The 24,447-nt window shown below is 34.9% G+C and overlaps 1 protein-coding gene across 1 annotated transcript; it reads right to left on the minus strand.

The window, feature by feature from the left end:
- Window positions 1-409: 409 nt before the first annotated feature.
- Window positions 410-18,878, minus strand: DEPDC1 (DEP domain containing 1). The gene is made up of 12 exons (XM_019731115.3): window positions 18,701-18,878; window positions 16,595-16,860; window positions 14,653-14,809; window positions 14,112-14,230; window positions 13,543-13,673; window positions 12,062-12,109; window positions 9,360-9,500; window positions 7,236-8,090; window positions 6,647-6,819; window positions 4,402-4,578; window positions 3,136-3,321; window positions 410-2,425 (listed from the first exon to the last, which is right to left on the minus strand). Exons 1-12 carry the CDS (start codon window positions 18,746-18,748, stop codon window positions 2,285-2,287), a joined length of 2,442 nt encoding a protein of 813 aa, XP_019586674.2. The 5' UTR covers window positions 18,749-18,878; the 3' UTR covers window positions 410-2,284.
- Window positions 18,879-24,447: the final 5,569 nt, after the last annotated feature.

Genomic DNA, 24,447 nt, shown 5'->3' on the forward strand with positions numbered 1-24,447 from the left:
TAATACTCAGCTGACTTCCTTCACCCAGCCCTATGCCAATTAGTACTCAACAAAAACCTCTAGACTGCCCAAAGCAATTGAAAGTACTTTATTTTTGTGAGATCTCCTCTAGTGCTTTAATTCTAAGTAATTTTAATAACTGCTAATACTTATAGAGTGCTTATTCTATACTAGATACTGTGCCAAACCCATCACATGCATTATTCTATTTCATCCTCACACCAATCCTGGAAGAGAGGTATTATTAATAGTCTTTGTCTTACAGATGAGAAGACTAGGACTCAGAGAAGTAACTGGTCTGAGGATACATGGTGAATTGCACAGGATTCAAAACTGACTTCAAAGTTCACATTATTAAAGTGACACACCTTATATTTTGTGGTCTCATCACTAATGCAGATGATTACTATGTTTTTATAATGTTTATATATTTAATATCAATCAATAAATACAAAAACAAAATTGTTACAAAACCCATAATATTTTTATCTTAATATGCAACATCATTCACATTACACACTTTTAAACAGGAAAAGTTGTAAAACAGAAACACAGTGGAAAGAATCCTAATTTAGTCCAATAATTTTACAGCTAAGGTTTCTGGGCAAAAGATAGTTTTCATTTTCTGTTCAAATTTTTAATAAAAATAGTAATTTCAAATGGAACATTGTCATTTTATAGCACAACACTGAGAAATCAGAACAGTCATTGAACAGTGTCTATTATATCCCAGGCATTATGTACATCTTTACACTTGAGGAATGGATATTAAACAATCTTAGAGCAAAATATGGAAGAAAATCTGCTTCAAATTTGTGTTAAGTTAATCATACCTAAATTTGGAGCCCCTTGTACTAAGAGAGGCATTTATACCAGCATTTTCTTCCAATAAAAAAGCCAGTGTGCCACCAGCTTGACATTTACGTTACAAAAGTATTTCAGGCACTGGTTTTCAAAGTTGGCTGGATATTAGAATCACCTAGAAAGTTTGAAAAACTGATGCTTATATACCATCCCTCAAAATTCGGATTTATTTGGTATAAGGTAGGGCTTCAGCATATATTATTTTAAAACTCTCCAGGTGATTCTAATATGCAACAGTTTGAAAAATACTAACTTAGAGAATTGTTCCATAATCAAAGAGGTCAGTCTTCAACTGAAGGAATTCCCATGACTTGATTTCAGGGGGGTGAACTGTTATTTTAATTACTGGTTAGGTATATCTCCCTTGATTAGAAAATAAATACTTTAAGGGAAGAGATTTTGTTTTATTCATCATTGTCTGAACAAATCTGAAATAGTGAAAGGCTCATAGCAGTTGCTAAATAAATATCTTTTGAATGAATACATGATTGCCTTATACTTCTATATATCTCTATCTTCTAGGTTCATGAACATAAGAATGCAAAAGATATTTACTGAAAAAACTAAATGACTGAAGCAGTTAGGATAAATGTTTAAGGTAAACCAAAGTCTTATTATATATATACATATTTCAAAAACACATACATACATAAATAGATCAAAAGTAGAAAAAGATATGAGTGCAACATTTAGCAGTTGAGAGTTAATTCATTGTTTTCAAACTGTCTTCACATTCTTACACTTACCCTGCTTCCCTAAAAATAAGACCTAGCTTGACAATCAGCTCTACTGCGTCTTTTGGAGCAAAACTTAATATATTATATTATATTATATTATATTATATTATATTATATTATATTATATTAATTATTATATTATATGAGACTGGGTCTTAGATTATAGTAAAATAAGACCGAGACTTACACTAATTTTTGCTCCAAAAGACACATCAGAGCTGATTGTCCGGCTAGGTCTTATTTTAGAGGAAACACAGTAGAAACAAAAGTAACTCTAAACAACTAGTTCTTTAAGCTAATATCCATAAACACATGTGCCGATAAGTTTTCTTTTAAAACAGAATTACAACTAAATCTTGCTGAACACATGTCAGTTTTCAAAATTCAAGTACATATAATTTTAGCACACATCATAATAGCTTTTCCATGGTAGCTGTATAAAAAACAAAAGGTTGTTTCTGGTTAAAATATTTGGCATCACCCATTGTTATTTTCTCTCAGTTGGGATCCACTAGTTTCTTAGCAGTCTTAAATTGATAAAAATTATTTTGTTTGGCACATCCTTATATGTATTTTATTTAGAAAAACCTAACTAATAAATAGACTTCGTTTTTAGTAGCTGGATTCTTAGATATGGCTTCATTTACTAAACTTCCACAAGTATTCCATATTTTTTCCTTCAGTTAGTATCTTATACTATGCAACTTTGGTTTTCTTAAAATTAGCATTGGTTGCTTGATTGTAGGTTTGTCACCAAAAAGTGCTGCTTCACTCTCCGTGGTTGGAAATCTTTTCTGATATATCAATGGATATTCCTTCTGAAACTTAAAGACAAGGTGAGGACTTCAGAGTATATTTAACATGATTACCCTAGCTGACGCTAGTGTACAACATTTTAAAAGAATTCAGTGCCTTTCTCAACATATATTACAGAGATGAGTGTCCTTTCAGTTTCTCCTTGTTTCTCCCTGCCTTTTCATATATGAAAGGTACACTGTAAGGTATCTTACATTTCAGTTAATATTAACTTTCTAGGATCTCTTCTCTTGCTAAATATCCTAAATTCCAGACTTTCTTCCTTCCCACTGGTAAAGCCTATGAAGATCACAGGGATCTAGCATATTTCATGTTTCTTTGAGTGTCTCACACCCGGAGGACTTACCAAACTTATGTGGCTACCGGTTTTTGGTATAGAGCTAAAAATTCTAAATGATAATGATGAGTCACTAAAAGTTATGTAACATAATTCAAATTTTATAATTGTTTTCCCAGGCTGATCTAAGCTATAATCATACAAAACACCAGAAGTAAACGCATATACCTGTTATTATTAAAATTTAAGGGTAAAGAGTAAAACCAGGCAGGTGGTCATATGTAGCCTATACATCCAATATTTAAAAATCCAAAATATTTACATGAGAAATTAAATTCCAAGTGTTATGAAATAATAACCAGCAATAGCGTATTGGAAATACTTAGTCAAATAGTCTAAATCAAATATTCTCAATGATTGAGAATTTGCTCATTCTCTTACCTGTTTTAGTTTTTTCCTTTTCTCCTTTAGAGGCAAACTCTTGTTTTTAATAATATTCTCTAAAAGTTCTGCAATTGCAGCTTGAGACGTAGAAACTTTCTGTTCATCAAACTCCTGAGCACTAATCTGCTTACAGTATGAATACGTTGGCAAAGGAGCAATCAGTCCATCTCCAGGATTTTTAATCTGTAGTAAACAAAATAAAACAATCCAAGTCTATTAATTCTGGTCATGTTCCTATTTGGTCAAGTGTTCTTTTGATGGGTTTTAGTACCTATTATTTTGCTACCAAACATTCAACACATTAAGAAGGATCTAAATACCAGCTCCACAACCTATTAGCTTTGTAACTTTCAGCAAGTTCTTTAACTTTTCTTGGTCTGTACAATGTCCCGGGATGACATGAGATAATGTACATGAAGTTCTTAGCATACAGTAAGTATTAAACAAAGGTAGCTATCATCATTACTGTTAACCATGGATTTTATTATTTTAACTACAAAACAGTAACAATAGAAGTGGTACTTGAATTCCTCTTAAAACATGTTATAACACAGAAACAGTTAAAATATTCATCTACTGTTTTTGAGGGGCATGGGAAGAGCCTATACATCTGTTGCTAAGAGAAAGAAATTGTAGGGGTGGTCATAATAATGATAAGTCAGGGCAATATTAGAATGATACATATGGGAAGAAACATGAATATATGTGCTAGGCATCCAAACATTGAAGATAGTAAACATCTGTTGTTTTTGGCTGCTCAGTATTCCTTCCCTCCTTCTTATAACAGTTTCTTCCCTTTGTAACCCCTCTATCCTCATATTTTTTGAAGAACAGATTCTCTTCCCATCTATTTATGGTCCTCTCTCCAACCCACTCACCCTCAACCACCCAGAAGATGTTCATTTAACCTAGATTGGGCCGGTCAGAGTCCATATTAAGAACTTTTCAAAATGGAAGTGTTGGCATAGCTCTTTTTCCCTTTGGGTTGCAAACATTAAATCTGTAACTCAAGAGTTTTAATCAACCATGTTGCCCATCATGGGAAGGGCTGTTTGTCAAATACAGGACCAAACTGGAAATAAGAGATGGAGGGATGGAAACACAGTCCTATTGCTGTTTGAGTCCCCAGAGTCTGTCGATTCCTGACTTTTAGAGGTTATTTATGTGAGCTGATAAAGTGCCTCTTTTTGACTAGGCTAGTTCAAGATGAGTTTGCCACTTGCAACTGACAAATCAGAGAATTTTAAGACTTGTAATACATACATGGCCCCTTTTTAAGTAGTCAAGATGTTTCTCCACTGCAGACTGTAAGTGAGAGGGTACTTGAAGGATTTCCTGATGATGATCCATTAAGAAAGAAACTAATCTTGCAGCGAGGATCTCATCAAGACCCACTTCTTCAGCACAGCACAGAATACACCGAGAGAAAGTGTGTATCATCTAGAAACATATTAAAAACCTGAGCTTTTATATAAATTAAAATTATCAGTAATTTCTAGCATTATGCTGAAGTATTGAGATAAGGTGATAAGCAGACTTCAGTTTAAAAATGAGGACAATAATTTATTATATTAGACAGGTGAGAATGTCTATTATTCTTTGTAAAGTACTTGTTAAGTATTTCTTTACTATAATTCCAAAGGATTATAAAAAGCATAGGTTTTCTTCCATTTTGTCACAATTTTAGCAGAAAATAACATAGGTTCCATTAATAACATATAGCTATGTTGCTTAAAGGCTGCTAGAGAACAACAACTTGTTGCATTAAGTAGATCCTACAAAAACACAGATAAGGAGAATATATAACACATAAACATTAGTGGTTACAAGGTTGGCATCATTTATCTTTTGAAACTCTGGAACATAGTTTTTAATGCTATGTAATTAATACATATATTTTTCAATTTCATCATAAGGGATCTTCAAATTCTGAGATAAATTTTATGTTTCAAAACTCATTTACTCTCATTCATATCCATATGACCTACGAACTGTAAGGAACACACACACACACACACACACACCTCATTCTAGAATAATTAGAATTTCAGAATTCTATTTGAAGTATTTTGCATGTAATATATGATGAGCATACTGAATTGAAATATTTTCGATGTTATTCTTACATGTCAGGCAGGTTTTTCCATCTCCTTCCAAGTTTAGTCCTCAGCTTTTTATTCTTTTTTTCTCAGCTTTGTGGAGCTCATTTACTCTCATAGCTTCAACTACTGTGTTTCCCTGAAAATAAGGCCTAGCTGGACAATCAGCTGTAATGCGTCTTTTGGGCAAAAATTAATATAAGCCCCAGTCTTATTTTACTATAAGACCAGGTATTATATAATATAACATAATACCGGGTCTTACATAATATAAGACCTGGTCTTATATTAATTTTTGCTCCAAAAGACGCATTAGAGCTGATTGTTTGCCTAGGTCTTATTTTCGGGGAAACACGGTACCACCTCTCCAAAAAAGTCTGCCTTCTGCCCTGACCTTTATTCACCAGGCACACATTTCCAACATTCTGTTGGATAAATATCATTTGGATGTCCTATAATATCAAACTCAAAAAGTGTAAAATCAGAATTACCTCCTTTCTACTCATGTTTCTCAAAATAGCTTCCCCTATAAACTTCCCTATGCTTTTCAACAGCGCTACAATTACTCAAGAATAATTTTTTCTCTATATTAGGTCTATCATTGTTAAAGAACTGCCCTTAATAAGTGGAAAAACAGACCGTAGCTCCAGATTCCTTGCTATGAAAACCTCTTGTAAATTGAAGCTGCACTATGAGGAAGAGGAAGTTCATGAGACACACACAGAGGGAGAGGGAGAGGGAGAGAGGGAGAGAGGGAGAGAGGGAGAGAGGGAGAGAGAGAGAGAGAGAGAGAGAGAGAGAGAGAGAGAGAGAGAGAGAGAATAGAGATACTATATATAGTCAAAAGTTCATTTCCAATCAATACTTGCACATAAATGCCTCTACCTTCAGCCTCAAGAGCCTGACAAAGCTTCACTGCAGTTTCTCCCAACTTCGTGTCCACAAGGACGTGCCATCCTAATTCACATAAGTCATCAAACACAACTTTCCCATTACCACAATCTCTGAAACACTTTGACTTACTGGACGTGTTATTTCCCATTAATTCTCTGCTTCAGAGCTATCGTGCCCTTAAGCTTTCAACACTGCCTGCAGCTCCTCTTCCTTCCCCACCAACGAGAACTGGCAAAAGGCAGTAGAATATGGTCTGACAATGAAGTGATACAGGATGAGTGAAGAGCCCGAGTCCTCATACAAGATAAAGATCAAGATGACAGTAGAACAGACTGGGTACAAAGGAGTAATACAACAACATTTTTGCTGCTAGGAAAGCATTTAAGTATCTTTCTAACCCAAGAAACTAAGATTTCAAGACCACACCATCACTCAAGTAGTACATTTAGGTGGTTTGGTTTTCCTTTTATGGTTTATGAACCAGGGATTATTCTTTCTTTAAGAAATCGACGTACCAGTGATCTTGTACCCATTGTATCATGAAGCTGGGGCATATCAACATTTTGACTCATTCGAGAAATCATGCGCATTAACAGCTGAAGCTTCCGACGATTTGGTGGGGGAAGTAACAAACAACATAACTGGAGTGCATCAATGGCAACCCTCTCTAAATGAGGTTGCAGCAGACCTAGAAGGCAAAGTTACCCCCCCGAAAAAAATCATCAATAATACTAGTTGCTTTCATACTACCAGCATACAGTTACCTAAAGGCAAAATAATATTTCAGTATTTCTTTTAACTATTCCTAGAAATTTCCACATTCCTCAAAAGCATGATTAAGATTCTCATTTTCTTTATAACCCATTGGAATATTAACATTCTACACTTCTTACAAAGTAAGTGATTCAGAATAAGTGAAACTGAAGGAAAAGTAAGTGCTTTAGTAAAATAAATCTTGGTTGTGCCATGACAAGAGTCTTTTACAATAAGAAACTTTCCTTTTGGAGGGGGAAAAAACTGATTTAAGAGAAGAAAAAGCCAGGTAAGCAAAACAGTTAGTAAAAAATAAGTTAGTATTACATGCATTGAAAGCATCAAGCTTACTTTGTGTGCCAGTCAACATAGAAGAAGCTGAAGGTAAAGAATTTTCTGAAAGTTCTATTGTACTTTTGCAGAGTCTTTTATTGATTGTGGTACTATACTCTCCGAGTTCGCCTTCCACAGCTGTTTGCACACTTGTGCTGCCTTGTCCAAGATTTGGTTTCATGATAATTTCAGCCACTGGCATATTGATATAACTATTCCTATGCGTACTACTTCTTAAAAGTAAACTCTGAGATCTACAAAGCTGTTTTGACTTGCTTTTCCCATTATATAACTCCTCTTGGTCTTGAACAGTCGAAGTAGAGGTTCTCTTAAAACCAACACAGAGTGGCTTTTGAATACTTTCCTCTGAATGAAGAGTCATTATGGATTCCTGTTTGGTCTTAGACTCTAAAACTTGTTTATTATTTTGTCCTTCTATGTTCAGAACAGACTGATGGCAGACTCTGGAGACCCCTTTACTTGAACTCCCTGGTAAATCTACAATTCCTTCTAAAGAATAGCACCTTGGTTTGATGTTAGAGGCCAGAACATGCACACTACTTAAGCCTGTTAAACTATGACAGCTTCCTCCTAGTATGTCATTAGCACTGGCTCTTCTGTTTTTTAAGTTATTGGCTAGCTGCATTTTCTTATCGGGTTTTTCTTGAAATCCATGATTGCTTCTCTGCGGTCTCTCAGTAGTATCTGGTTCTTCTTTGTTTTTGTCTTTATGAAGCAGACTGAGAAGAAGACACTCAGTTGATTTGAAGGAATTCAAACTGTTTAAGTGAAGGCTTTTTGAAGACTGTGGATCATCTTGGATTTTATGTATCCCACTGGGTCTATTTGAAACTGTGATGTAGCCACAAACAACTACCAGGAAATGAAACAAAAATTAAGATGCAACTGTATGACAGTGGACAAAAATAAAACAAAACAACAGTAAAGTTAAAAAAAATAAAGCATCACTATAGTATATATTGTTAGTATAGTTCAACAAACAGCAGTTGCTTAATTCAGAAGCCACTCAAATAGGACACATGCAACATTCAGGTACAAAGTGCAAGACTGACTAGAGATTTTTCAATTTGTGATATCAGTACATTTAACATTTATTTCAACAATCTAATTAAATGGATTGAGTCAAATACATTAAATAAATATCTGCTTTCTGTCTAGAACTATTAAAAAGCTCTTAATTATAAGATAGCTGTAGTATAATAAAACATATATTTGGTCTTTTGGGTCTCTGGTACCTGGCATAAATCTCCTAAAACCCTTGGAATTTCTTGAGTGGTAAGAGTCTTCTGTTACCCATAATAAGCCTATTTGAGCACATCTGAGTTTATGAAGTGATTTAGGGATGGCCTTGCTTAGAAGGTTAGAATTTTCGGCCAATCTCAGGCCTCCCTGAAGGGGTTAGAGATTTAATTCAGTCACCAATGAATTAATCAATCATGCCTATGTATGGCAATCTCCATTGAAACTCTGAAACAATGAGGTTAAGGGGCTTATAGGCTGGTGAACACACGGATGTGCTTGGGAGGGTGGCTTCCTGGAGGGGGCCTGGAAACTCTGCACAGCCCATCCTTACCCTGTGTGTCTGTTCCATTTGGTTGTTCCTGACTTGGACCCTGTATAATAAACTGGGAATCATTAAGTGAAGCACTTTCCAGAGTCTGTGAGCTGCTGTAGTGAATTATTAAATCTGTGGGAACCCCTGAGTTGGTAGTTAGCTGGGCAGAAGTGTGAGCCTGAGGACCCCATTTGGAGCTGGTACCTGAAGTGAGGGCCATCTGGTGGAACTGAGCCCTTAGTCTGTGCCGTCTGCGCTAACATTGGGTAGTTTGTATCAGAACTGAAGGACTTTGTCTTTAACTTGTGGGGTCTGGGCGAGCTCTGGATAGTTACTGTCAGAAATAAATTGAATTGTTGGAAACCCAATTGGTGTGGCGAATTGATGTTGGAATGATATATCTGAATTAATGGACAACAACACAATAGCAGAGTGTTACCGAGTTTTAAAATAATTTATAGCTTACCATCTTCCTATTTACCTATACTTTTAGATCTCTTAAATTATGGGAAATTTGAAAAGTCTAATAAAATGAATTTAAATAATAAGTAAAAATCCACACATACCCAAAATGTTCACAAATAATTCATAATATTCAAAGGTAAGTAGAGGTTCAGGGAGATCTAGAAAATAATCTGCAATTGTTCTGAATACATCTCGTTCAAATCCAATATAAGTTGGATTATTCATATCATTACTTCTTGGCCCTAAGAGGTAGAAGGCAGGAAAAAAAAAAAAAAAAAGCAAAATATATTTTATTTTAAAAACATACTTATAAAAAGCGTAAAACCTGTATTTCATGAAGGAGCTTTGTTTAATAAATTCTGAAATTCTGTCACATTCCTCATCTTTTCAGCAGAAATCACTGCAAGCAATTACTAGTATTTTGTTTAATATTTATTTATCTGAGAAACTGCATATAAAGTAAAATTTGAAATATAATTTAAAAGCCGTAGGGAAATTTACTTTAATGGAATTTTATCACAATTCATTTTATAAAGCAAAGAATATTTTGATAATGCAAATAATTCTTACTAGTTGTCTTTTGCAAATTTACATTTTTATGAATAAATTTTGCCTGATATGACTCATACCCTTAAGGAGTTATTATCTTTACATTCTGTTTCATTAGCTTAACATTGAAATCACCATGCATACTCATTACTGTATTCCTCGGAAGACCTGATCTCATGTTACAGATGAGGAAACTGAAGCAGAGTAACTTGCTAAAGATGAAAGAGCTCTTGGTGGCAAAACTAGAATTAGAACTTAGAGCAGTGTAAAGTGAGAGCAACACCTTGGACCTTGAGGGCCAACAACATTTAAAGGGTGGCCCATGGACTACATAATCAAAATCATCCAATGTACCTAATAGAAATATAAGCTCCTCTACACAGACCAGAATCTATGGAGGTGGAGCTTGGATTACTGACCTAAAAATATTTGCTTCTGCTTCACTAATTCAGTTGTTTCCAAACACTGACCTGGGTATCTTGGCCATAAGAATCTTCTGAAGCATAGTTAAAAGAAAAAGAAAAAGAAAAAAGCTTCCTGACATACCAAATCATGATCTTTGGTAAGTCTTTCTAGTGACTGCGGTATGCATTCAGGTGTGAGTCACTATGCTATCTTTCAAGTTAAAATCTTTCCCTCCCCAAACCCAAATGATCTCTCTTACTTCTTGGTGTCTAAACTTTTGTGTGGCTCCACAAGTATGAGCACACACAATGAAAAAGGATTAAAGAAAACAAATCACATACACACACATTTAACAGCTTAAAGGCTAATACGGGCTTCATGTACAGCAAAATAAATATTTTTCTAAGGAGGATATAAGAAATATTCTTAATATATAGAATAAAAAATGTGATAATTAGAAAATTTTCTTAGACAGAAAATACTTTACTGGAATTAAAAGTACAGAACTTATAATTAGAAAATCTAGGTTTGAATACATAGCTCATAATGTACTAGAAGACTTTCTAAGTCTTAATTTTCTCTCTAGAAAAATATTAGTAATAGTGTACTGATCACTGAATCTCATATGTCACAGGATTACTGTGAGGGATTAAATAACAAGTAAAAATCTTAGTATTTCTTCTGTCTAGGTATACTGTCATTAAACTGGAACCCGGTAAGTTATATCTTTGGTATCATTTAGGTGTAACATGAACTGGGAAGAAAGGGAGGACACAAATCCTTGAAAATGGGCCATCAGAGAAATCCCTGGAAGTATGCTTATCTGAGCTGCTAACCATGAGTGAAGACATGAGAGCAAAGGGCAGTTAGGTAGGGGGGAAAGGTAGAAAGAGAAACTCAAAAATCTTAAGATTATGATCAAGATCTTTACCTCGATTTAATAAATAAAATCTGTGACTTATATTACTTACTTTATTGCTATTTAGTCTGTTATTTTGTCGTATTGAAACCCAGTCAGACAAGGGAATCTATATTTACCCTGAACATTAATAAAATACTAATTTTATAAGAACTAGAAAAATACCTTTGTAACAAAATTATTAAAATATAATTTAACTTTTGATGATTTAAAAGCACACACCTCTGCACATTTTTTAAATTGATTTTGAAAGCAATTAGGGTTGTGTGCTTGAACAGGGGTCTTAAATTATAAAAATCAACTATCACTCATCACTGGAAAAAAAGCTTGATGAATGAAATGCTGAAAAATGATTTGCTGATTAGTGACAGATCATTTTTCATAAAAGTCCCATTCATATATCCTGCATGTCGTGCAGGACCTGAATGTTGAAGCCATGTACGTTGGCAACAGGTATGAGTGGGTTTTATGAGACTTCATTTCTGACTGAAACTTTCCACTTACAAGCTGCTTTACTTACAATTTGCTACTTGAACTGTTTGGGCCTCACTGAGGCAACTTGATGTAGATTACACCTAAAAATTCTTTCAGATCCTGAGGCCTATGACTTAATGACATATGAGAACTGAGCCATAAATGACGTGCTTGAATTATAAAATCACCATTTGCATAGAAAAAGTAAAGGGCTATATAACATACTCCACATGCCAAGAAATGTAATCAGTTCCACATTTTCATATAAACATCAAGAGTAATGACATACTTTAATTTTATCAGGACTTTAACAAATTACTTAAAAAGTTTTCTCAGTTCTTGTTAAATAATATCAGTATAGAATATATATATATATATATATATATATATATATATATATATACACACACACACATACATACACATATAGAAAGAGAGAGAGAGAGTTTAACTTACAATTTGCTAGACACTTCATGGCAGATAACACCCAATGAGGAAGGTCATCTACACACAGACAAAAATTAACATTGTTTAATAAGTGACATTTTTATGATATTATATGAGTATTTAAAACTTAAGTTATTACATATAATTATGTATGTATATATGCATGGATATATGTATATGTGTATTACCAGGATTAAAAATTATATGTTTAACAAGACATAGGGCCAAGACACTATTTTAAAATACAAGTTTAAAAAGTTATAGGGATCTTGAGTTTGACTCTTGCCATGATACATAAAACAATTAGCTACCCCCAAATCAAAAACTAATGATTTTTTGGGAGGGGTAGTTCAGAAAAAATTAATATTCATTTTTATCCACTACCACCATCTTTTCTTTATCTTAATTTCTGTCCTGACTATAGCTATGTGGTTTGAATATTACTGATTTGAGTGAGACCTATGACTGAAACAAGCCGTATTTAAATACAGGGTACTTTCACAGTGAGGCTTGCTTCAAACATTTTAATTGCCTCTAACTGAAATATGCTGCATAAAATATAGCAGTTTTTGGATACATACACAAAAACCACACATACACTTGACTTGAAAGGTGTATGGTTACAAAGAATAGAAAGCTTGGATGAGAACACATACTGTTAATTATTTTAGGTAATGAAAAATGGGAATGGTCCAAAGCCAAATGCATATACAACATAATACTCTTACGTTTTGACATTTATTATTTGCTCCTACAATTAAAACCTCCAAGTTCTTGCCCACATAAAGAAACACAAAGTAATGCATTGTCAATTAATTCTATAGACAGCACTGATTATAAAAAAATGATTCAACATTTTGACTGGATTTGTTGATACATTTCTTATAATTTAACTTTTCTGATGCATCTGACTTAAATTATTTCCCTATCTTATACCTGAAAGCAACTCATTATATAAAAATATGTAATTAATATAATATAAAACATAACATAATACAAAATACAAAACCAGTGATCTTTAGAATGCTGGTCTTAAGAGCTTGGGATTATTGTATTGTGTGTTACTTTGGTTTTATGTACATGTATGTCTTGAGCCCTTTAAATTTGTATATAACTACTCATGTAAGCTCTAGGAAGGCATGGACCATTTCCCTCTTGTTTATCACTAAATCTTTAGAACAATGCCTGGCACATTATAGGTCCTCAATAAAATGTGGTTAATCAATAGTTTTAATTATATTTACATATGTTTTGGATGTTTAACCCTGTCATTTAAAAAATATGAATCTACCTTAAGAACTAAAATAATAGTATGTATTATATATAGTAGTATTCCACTATGCTAAAGCACCTATGATAAAACAATAGTCTCCCTGATGTTCTCTCAAAGTATTCTGCTTTTCACATTGTGGTCTCTGTACACCCCCACAACACCTAAAACCTTTGTTAGCAAGTTTAAAAATATTCCAACTTCTTTTATTGATACCAACCTGATTTGTCTTGTAGTATAACTATTCCATGTTTACTTGTATTTGTCATGTTGTACATTATATATTGAGGAATTACTTGTTTTGGATTTATGACTTCTTCTAGGGATGACACACCTAAAATCGTTTGCAGGCTAAATAGAAGAAAAGAATACAAACTTTTTTTTCCTCCATAAAATAAGTGGAATAGAATATAAATATGAGTTTGATTGGCAAACAAAGCCCTCAGAATATTTTACTGTTTTTTCTGCAATCAAAATTTGTAGGCTTATATTTAGTATCCACTTTCAAATATATTTATCTTAATAACCTTTGAAGTATTCCAAAACAGACCCCAAACAAGCTACAACTTTGATTCAAAAGAGAAGCAAATCATACTGAAAAAATTCTATTTCTACTGTACTAGTACTATATATAACAAGACCATTTATTAAGAAGCACATATACAGGTTAAACTGTAAGGTTGGAGAACAATTCTGTTTTTTTTTCTCCCACTTGAATATCTTGATGAAAACATCAAGTTAACATTCTAAACATCTTCAGTACTTGGTTATAGCTTAGTTTTAGCTTACTAGATCAGAATAATATATCTCCAAACTTCTTCAACGTCTTTCTGGCTTATTTCTCTATTATAAATAGAGTTTTCTTGATCTTCATTGTTTATTTCACAGTTCATGTGTTCTGTATTTTCCTGAAAAAAGAATTATTTGGTTTAATATGTTATGCTCAAATTAAGGATATACTGAACAGATACCACTCCTAATATTTAGTAAAGCATCATTGTGGAGCTATAAGGTAAGTGTCACCTGAAGAAATAATTTAACATATGGTGATAAAGCTTTTGGTTTTGCAACTGCCCCCAGCACCTTAAATCAATTTAAAATAAAACATGCTTAAATTATACTATTACTGTTTCAAGTATGTCTTACTACCTTTTTTTTTATTGTTTCTATGGGTTCCAAAAAATTTACATATACATTTTTAGAATATAATGTAGGTTAAGATTTCAACTATTGGCCTCAAATATTAATGAACCATTTACTTTTAATGATTCTATTATTAAGCACATGGTAATTATATTTAAATTAGTGATTAGTAAAAAGGATGTTTTACCTGAAAGAATTGTAATCCATGCTTTTTAGGAGTTCTGCGAGATAAGTTTCGTAATTTAAAAATACTATCTTTATCTTTGGAAAAAATATCTATGCTGGTTTTTCTCAATTCTGGATGCCTTCGTGGAAGAGTTTTAAGTGGAGAATTTGCAGGAAATCTGGTTTAAGAATAACATGTAATTAAATAATGTGAGATCAGAAACAAACTTTCAGTGTCTATTTATCTTAAAAATCACACAAAAATTGGATTTACTTACATTTATTGACACCAAAGAATGAAAATTCGGTAAATTGACTTTTCCATTAAATCTTTCAAATATATTTTAATAGTTTCCTGCTTTCTTTAGTACACTGTGCATATTTTAAGTTTATTTTAGAATAATTCAGTTATTATTAGAATCAATTCTGTTGTAGAGGTATCACATACAAAATGGTCCTAGAATGTTACATTTTCTAAATTTCTTTCATGAGTCATCTGATTTTTCCCAAGTAAGGTCTTACACATTTTTGGTAAACTTTATTTTTAAGTACTCCATAGTTTATTTACTATTGTAAAAGTCTAGAGGCAGGGGGACTAGTTGAAGAATTATGCAGAATTTCAGGTAAGAGAGAATAACGGACTAATGAAAATATTCTCAGTGGAGAGAGAAGTGGACAGATGAGAACTACTGAGGCAGCACAATAGAACTTGTTTGATAATGAAATCATATTAAAAGGAAGAAGGGAAAGAACCAAGGCAACTATAGAGAAGATAGTGCCATTCATTAAGATATGGATATAAGATGACAAATATTAGGTTAAGAGATGATAGTGATTTTCTATATGCCACATTTGAAGTACCTGTCTAATAGGCAAGAAAATGGGTCTAAAGCACAGGGAAAGAGGTGAAGTGAAGACAAGTCTAGGACCTTGAGAACCAGTAACAGCTAAAGGATGGGCAGCAGCCAGCAAAGGAGCCCACAAAGGTGACTAAGGAGTAATTAAGAGGAAAGAGTTCTAGTGTGTTATACAAAACGAACTATTCATATGCTTGTTATTGCAGTTTACTTCTATGGCACAAATCATCTTTGATCATAACATAGGTAAAAAATCAATTCCCATGACATTTCATTTGAAAAGTGCTAATTCTGTAGAGGAAAACAAAGCAGATATTTGAATTCAAAGACAAAGTTTAATAGAAATATAACAAAGAACCCTGGATGCATGAGAGAAAAAGCAGTTATGTGGCCTGAGGGACTCAGAAAAGCTCAACAGGAGAGCCTACAATAGAACTGATATGAGAAAAAATATATTTACTAGTCTGACAACTGGGTATAGTGTTTCAAGATAGAAGGACATATTTCAGACAGAGGGAACATAATTTGTTCAAGCATGGTCTCAGCTCCCTCATCTGTAAAAAGGAGCTAATACCTACCCTGCTTAGAAATTAAAAAAAACACCTGTAATCATAAAGCAAGGCCTTTGGTTCATAAATACTTAATATTCTCTTTAACCTATGGTATATTTCTTCTGTTATTTATTACATAAAGTTTGGTATTATTTATCGTATCACCTGTATTCTTAGATTATACAAGAATATATGTTACTTGAAGGCAAGGACCTGTGACAATTTGTCTTGTAATTCTTGAATCTATGAAACTAAAGGTTAATAATGATCTATCTTTGAAATGTTATACAGCTTCAAAATATGCAGAAGTAATAATATCTCACGCTTTCCTCCCTATTATATGCATATATAATCTCTAACGTTTTAAAAGTTTGAATTGTGCAGCTCTTAACTTTAAGTATATTTAACTTCTAAATGGTCTTAATTGGATTAAGAACAGTTCTCTACAGAAAACATTACTTTTGAAGAAACTGCTGTTTTAGTAACAGTATAATAGAAGCGGAGTTAAACTTTATCGTAAGTAATTCAGTTATGCAGTTATTTCTTTGTTCAGTACCTGAAGAGCTGACTGTTGTCATCAAGATTTTCTGATCCCCATCTACCTTTGATATCTTCAATTACATGATTCTTAAGAAATTTTCTCAATAGTTGGATAGTCTGTTGCCTTGTAACTTCAGGACCAAAATTGCTATTATTTCTTAATAGGTCATAAAGCCAATCCACAGCTTCTTCTGCTGTAAAACAATTGCCGTATTTTTTAAAATGTTGCCTGTGTTTTCTCAGAGGCATTCCTGCTCGAAAAGATGCGGTAACTTCATTCCACTGCAAAAAAAAAAAGGAAAACATTTTTTTAAAAATTAAACAAAAATGAAACTTCTTACTGATTCAAAATAAATGATAAAGGAAAAATTTTTCCTTTACATCTGACATCATAAAAACTCATGAAGAAATCATTCATCTTACTTGTGCTATAGAAAATTTTATATCTCATACTGATTTCTTTTTATTAATTCTACTCTTGTAACAATATTTTTTGGTAAAAGTTTTTGACTAAAAGCACTTCATTGGCTGAGTGGCTTATCTAGAAAACCTAGGAATAATGAAGAATTGCAACAAACTTGCCTTTAGTCCTCCACAGAGAAAGTATTTATTCCTATTTTTTAAAAAAATCTCAACTAATATTAATAATATGCTGGTAGCATTTGTGTCAGACAATAGTCTTTACATTCATTATTGCACTTTAATTCTCACAATGCTGTGAATAGGTACTATTATTATTCCATTTTTAGATGAGGAATATGTGGCAGAGAAACTTAATCATTTGACCAAGGTCACACAGCTAGTGTAAGTGATGAACCTGTCAAACCCAGATTTGATTGACTAGAACCTGCATTTGTAACTTCTATGCTGGCCAAATATTGTGGCCCGCAGTAGTTTCACTGGTAAAATACCTTTAATATTAAAATTGGTTATATATTTACTACTGTATCTCTTATGTGAAGATTCCAATAGAGAATATAGAACAGATGGAGTAAATTAAGTAAGCTTTAAGTTCACTGTGTATTTAATGACATTGTGATATATCTACATTTTTAAAAGACACTCACATTTTCCAAATTGTCCTCAGATCACCCAAACTTTTAGGTTTGTAGCAGCTTTAACAGTGGAGATGAAGGTGGTGGTGGTGTAGAATAAACACATCACTTTTTAATTGAAAAATCCTACGTTAGAGGTCAAGAAATCTGTAACTGCAGCTAAGCCACAGCTAGCTATGTTATCATTTACCTAACCTAGTGTCCCCAACACCACAACGTAAAATTTAATGGCTGAAAACACAATAACTGTATTATTTTCTTCCCACACCTCCACGTTTTGTACATGAATTTATTCAAGAAACATACTGAGCTGCAATTTATCCAGAGGATAAAGTGTTTTTTATTCTACAGAACATAATACACTTTCACGTATCTGAAAATTTATTAGGGATGACATGTATTATCAGCCCTACTGGACCAGCATAGAAACTGAGGTTCACAGAAGTCAAGTGTCTCTCCTAATGTCACATAACCAGTGGCACAGGATCCTCTAGGATGAAGATCTAAATGAGCGAGGCACTGTATGCAAGTACCAACACAGTGACTACCAACAGTGCTATATTCTAGGTTTAGTTTTGAAATAATCAACTGTTACCTAGTGGCATTCAGTTGGTACATCCTGCCTTCAATTCTACAGGGCCAGCAAAACGAAGCTGTGGCATTTGGGCTTGCTCCGAGTCTGATCCTACAAAGCATTGGAACTCATTCTAAATTCTTCTCGAATCCTGATAGGGGTAGACGATCAGGCGCGGGGAGCGGCTACACTCGAATTAGTCTATGACATTCCGGGGACGCCGACAACCCCCGGAACCCGAGCCGCCTAACAAGGCATTAGTGCGGATGCTCCTACCGCCGGGCGTCGGGAGCAAAAGGGCGGGGGGGGGGGGGCGCAGACCCGTCCCGCAAGGGTTTTGTGATACCGGTTAATTCCTTTCAATCTCCTTGTCAGCGAAACAAGAGGCTCTGGGATCCATCCCTTCGTCCAAAATAAAGTACTAACGCTCTCACGTAAAAGTGGTGGCGGCCATCACACGGCTGGCCAGTCTCGTCGTTTCGCGCTGTCTTACCAGCTTGGTGGCCCGATAAGGCCCAGGAGGCACACTCCGCTTCTCCATTCCGCCCACCCGGGTGGTCTGCCAGAGGTCCGTCAGCGGCAGGCGCAGCGCATCGCGGTGGAAAGTTACATTCCAGCCGCTGTCCAGCTGTCGGCGTCGCTCGGTGCAACCGTCAGCCCCGCCGCCGATTTGAATACAGCAGAGGCTGCGCTGATTGGCTACGCTGTCGATCACGTGACGCGCCGCAGTCCGAGCCGCAGTCTGCTTGGGCGGTGGAGCCTCTCCCCGCGGTGAGTGGTGGAGTCGGTGGCTGGCACTGGCTGGTGGGCTCGGGGGCCGGGCTGGTGAGAGAGGCTGCAGGCCTCACCCGGCTTCCCTGGAGCTGCTTCTCCCTCTTGCGGTGGTTGGCGAGGAGGAGTCATGTTTCCACACTCAGAACGGGTGAGGTTTAGTCCCAGACAGGATTGTTTGGAGGCCAGCTTTTGGTTTAAGGGAATTTGGAATTTGAAAAGAAAAAAACAAACCCAAGCCTTTTCTGCCTGGCCCTAAAGAATCTTCAGCAGTGGTTAGCATGTCAAACAGGGCAGCCCTGGGGCGTAGCTTTCAACTAACAAAGCTCTTGGTTTTGCTTCTAAAAAGCTTCCTTGGTATTGGTTGCAGTGCTATCACCCTCGCACAGTTTAGCAGGTGCCATAAAACCGTTCTCCCCAGTGCAAAACTGTAGCTGAAACTCCCCTTAATTCGGTAGTGAAATAGTGCAAGAGGCAGGTGATATCCATAAGCACAGTAAGGGGCTTGGGCAGGGTTCTGTAAGACTTGTCAAATGGCTTCTCTTAAGAAAATCTACCGTATCTTTACATAAGAATCCTAGTTATGTTTAAATCATGATTATAGATGTACGGGATTTTAGAAATCCGCGAGTTTTCAAATGACAAAAACTAAGTTCCAAGCTTTGAGGAGACTTGCCCAAAGTCTCAGATCCTGTTGGCAGAGTTCAGACTTTGTACTTGTAATTAACACTCTATCACCAGCATGAAACTGATGCTAAGAGTCAGTCATTTAGTACAGAAGATTGAGAGGTTGCTTGAGTGATTTGAAGCTGTGGAAGTATGAATTTGGAAATTAAGCAGCAATTTGAAAGGTTATGACTTAGTAACAAAAAGAAGAGAAAATGTTCTAGAGAGGAGTGGTATAATGGTCTGCAGTGGAGGGGCACCAAAAATAATTTTCCTTCCACCTTCTAAGCTCTAGCTGGGATAATCAAACTTATATGAGACAGATTAACGGGAGAAAATACCTAAAATTTGTTGTGGATGTGCAGGAGAGGGTGCCATAAGAATCTGAGACCCATGGAGGCATTGGGCAGTTGAGGCTTATATGCCACTCTGGACAAAGGAGCGGGAGGGAGAGATCTGGGATTTCAAAGGGAAAGCAGGCAATATACAGGTAGACAAAAAAGAGGAAACATGTGGTAAACAAATTCTTACTGGGCCACCCAGAAACATTGTACACAAAAGAAAGTTCAGCAAACAGGCTTGCTAGATTTCTCCCTGTCTGCCATAGTTTATATTATGAGGCTAAGGGGATGTTCCCTTCCTTTAAGCAGGTTTTTCTCCCTGAATTCTTTTAGGCAGCTAAGCGCGGAGGGTCAAAGATTTTTTTCTGAGTCTTTTGTTTCTTAGTAACCAGTTTAAAAATCAGTATCCCAAATGGCATATTTTGGGGTGGTAAAACTTTGGTCCCTCTCGGTAGAGTTTACCTTAGCTATTGAACTTAAACGATGGTTTAGATGGAGATACAGCTGTTTTCTGAACGGGACCAATGGGTAAAGCACTTGCTTCTGTAAAGGCGTGCAAAGAGATGCGGGTGTCACATCTCGAGAAAGCCTCTGAGACTTGTTTTTAGCTGTTTCCATATTGTTTATGGACTCATTCTGCATCATCCACCGTCACACTGACGGTTTCTCTAGATAAGAAAATATCTAAAAGTCAGGGTTGTGTGAAAAGGGAATGTTTGGGTTTCTATAAGGTAACTTCACATATCTCTGCTCTTACCAACTTTTATCAATTTCATAGTGTGGTTCTTGGAAGTAATTTTATTTCTCTCATTATCAAGTTTTTAGGAGTCACTTTATTATCTTTTCCTTATTCCCTTACATCAGGATTTCTCGGGTGGGTTATAAACCACCTGCATTAGAATCACCTGGGTACTTGCTAAAATGTTGATTCCTTGGATTCCTCAATTTGGTTGAAGTTTTTATGGGGAGGGGGGCGTGGCAGGTGGGTGCAGGCTACATTCTTAGGAATGGGGGAGCCAGGATTTCTGAAGACTGTGGAGCTGAGCTGCTAATTTGTTCATTGCTGTATCTCCAGCTGCTAAACAGGGAGGAGGCTGTAGGGAATTCTGGTCTTCATAGCATCTGTCTTTTTATAGATGTCTACATTTCTTTGAATTTTAATGCCCATTCTTTATTCTCTTTTAACTCTGCTTAGTCAGGGCTTACACTATTCTGTAGGGAGTGAAATTTATTAATGAATTGCAGTCAGTATATGTTGAAAATGCTAATATATAATCATCAAATGACTGAGTTTACCCTTGTTTAATCTGATTTTTATGTTTTCAATTAAAGGAGATTCATTAAAAATCAATTAGTCTTCAGCTGTATTATTATACATGTCTAAGACATGAGTGTGTGTGTGTGTGTGTGTGTGTGTGTGTGTAGTAATTCCCAAATCAGGAAAAAAAAATCCTTTGGTGAACTGCTCCATAACTATAGTATAGTATGTACGTGAGAAATCTGGTAAACTCAGGGTATGACAGTAACATTGGTAGAAGGGGATTTAGAGAAGAGGGGTCAGTTTGTGAATTTTTTTTTTTGGTGAGGAAAAACTGCATGAAGTCTAAATGACTCTTTGCTTTGAAGGAAATTCAAGAACTTGGAACATCATCTCCTAGTGTAGTGGCTGTTTATTGACTAATGATTACACACCATCCTTTTCCCTTATTTGCTTTCCTTATAATACCCAGATTTTTCTTAGGCACCCCTTTTGTACGTGGTCTGTAAGTTCAGAGAGATACACTACTGCTGGCTCCGGGGGAGGATCTGGATTGCCTTAAGCTAATAGCTTTCAGTTCCCCTTGATGTGGTTAGTGTGGTTGGATTTAAGCCAGTGAAAAATGCTGAATCTTCCATATTTTATAAAAGTCCTTCCAGCTGCTATAGGACAGTTTTGGAATTAGGTAGGCACCCAGCTGAGGATACCTAGCAACTACCAAACATTTGGCAGATACCATAAGTAAGTGGGGGGGGGGGGGGGGCGCGGATCCCAAAATACAATTCTGACAAAGTTAGAATATGAAAGTTAGGAAGTTGTGCCAGAACCACAGTAATACCTGATTAGCAGGTCATCTTGCATTTTTAACTATAACAAGAATCATTGGTGGCATGTTCCAGGAGCCTAGACTGTGAGGTTCAAAGATCTTTCCATAAAAATAGCCCTGATTTTAATTTTTATTCTTCCTCATTGTGCAGACAGTTGAATTAAAGGACTATTAATTCTTCAGAGTACCTATATTTGGGGACTAATTTAGGAATTCAACCCAGTTTTAAAATTTCTAGGAGAAAAATTTATTCCCGGTTTTAACAGTAAGTGATTCATAAATGGATTTTTTTAAATACAAGCCGTTCATAAGTTTAGAATTTCTTGTATCTCCTGTGTTTCCTTGTAAATAAGACCTAACTGGAAAATAAGCCCTAACGTTTTTCAGGATGACATTCCCTGAACATAAGCCCTAATGTTTCTTTTGGAGCAAAAATTAATATGAGACCTGGTCTTATTTTTGGGGCACACGGTATGAGAGGCTTGGTAGTGTATAAGAAAGAGCACTGCTCCAGGAAGAACGCAAAGAGTATTGATTCTAACCTAGCTCTGCCACTAATTAGCTGTAAGACCTTCTCAGGTCCTCCCTGGTTCTTTGTTTTCTCTTGTGTAAAATGAAGGAATGGAAGTAGATGTCTAAGATTCTTCCAGTTCCAGTAATCTATAATAAATTCATCAGTGCCAGAACACACATTTATTTAACACTGACTTTAGTACTAAATTTTATAAATGTGGTTTGAAAAACATTTTTCTGGATTTGATTTTGTTCTTCTGGATCACTAAATATTATTCATGAAATTAATTTTACCTTTGGGCATTTAATTAAATACATTAGTTCAGATCATTCTAATAATGGTACCAAGATAAAACTAAACATAATGTAGTAGAGATCATTTAAAATGCATTTTTCAATTGATTCTAAATGATTTAAAATGTGCTCATTTATTTTTCAATTATTCTTGTGATGTATTGATTTAAGAGGACTTTCATTATTTCCCCAAATTGTTTTACTGCTTTATAATTTTGTTATATTACTGATTTAATAGCATTCTTTAGAAATTTTAAACCAGATAATTAATATTATATATGTATATATTGCATGTGTGTATAGCTGACATTAGACATGTATATAATAACATGATTAACATTACATATATTTCAAATATATTTATACATGAAATGCTGCTTACATTGTCATCCATGAAGCCTACTTTATGCCAGGTACTATGTGTCAGGTTCCAGGGATAAAGAGCATGTGGTTATTGGTTGCAAAGAGCTTATGGTCTGTTGAGTAAATTAATCAGGTAAAATGACAGTTGCATGGTCTGGTAACGTATGAAAAAATTTCCATTCACTAATATTCAGGGAGTTGATAATTAAATAATGTATTTCAATTTTTGCACATTAGATGATTGATGATATCACATGTAAGTGAGAGTGTGGCAAAAGGGACGCCGTTTTGGAATGATTGTAAATCCTACCCCTTTTTGTCCCCTTATCCTGTTTCATTTTTCTTCTTAGATCTTATCAGCATCAACATATACATTTATTTGTATATCATCTGCTTTGATCCATTGGAATGTGAACTTCATGAGGAAAGGGATTTCAAATGTTTTTGTCCACTGCTTAAATTCTTAGTGCCTGTAGTAGTAGTGCCTGGAACGGAGTAGGTTTTCAACAAACACTTGTTGAATACATGAATGGTGTAGATTTTTGGTACAATATAGCAGAGTTCATGCAAAATTGAAATTGCCTGCATTATGACTTAGAAATTCCACTTTTAGGAATGTAGCTTACAAGTGTACCTGATTTTGTGCACAGAGATGTTCACTTGAGCATTCTTTAAGTAGTGAAAAAATCGAAAGTAAATACAATTTTTATCAGAAGGGGAACAGGTTACATAAAGTATGCCAGCCATATTCATGCTTTGGAATATATATGTATGTGTTGACATGGATATATAGATATCTAGGGCATATTTTTAATTGGAAAACAAGTTGCAAAAGAATGCATATAGTATTACCCAATGTGTGTGTGTAATTATAAATACACACACATATGTTTGTATGTAAATTTATACTAAAAAACCTGGAAGAACACACACTAATCTGGGAGAAATGAAGGAATCTGTAAATGTTTACTCCATGTAAAATTTTTATTCTTTGTGTCTATAAAGATTTCTTTTTTTTCCTATTGTTTGAAATTTTTATATTGGGCATATGTTAATATCTAACTATAATAAAGAAACAGGTAATATATTTCTTAAGCACTGTGGCAACCATAATCTATGAGGAATGTATAGGAAAGCCATGTATAGGGAAACCTAACTTTCGGAGAGCCTGTGTGAGAAGGAAATGCCCGAGCTAATCTTGACAAATA

This window comes from Rhinolophus sinicus, chromosome 14 (genome assembly GCF_057876585.1).
Source record: "Rhinolophus sinicus isolate RSI-liver-muscle chromosome 14, RSI-T2T, whole genome shotgun sequence".
In the NCBI taxonomy this organism is placed as follows: domain Eukaryota; kingdom Metazoa; phylum Chordata; class Mammalia; order Chiroptera; family Rhinolophidae; genus Rhinolophus; species Rhinolophus sinicus.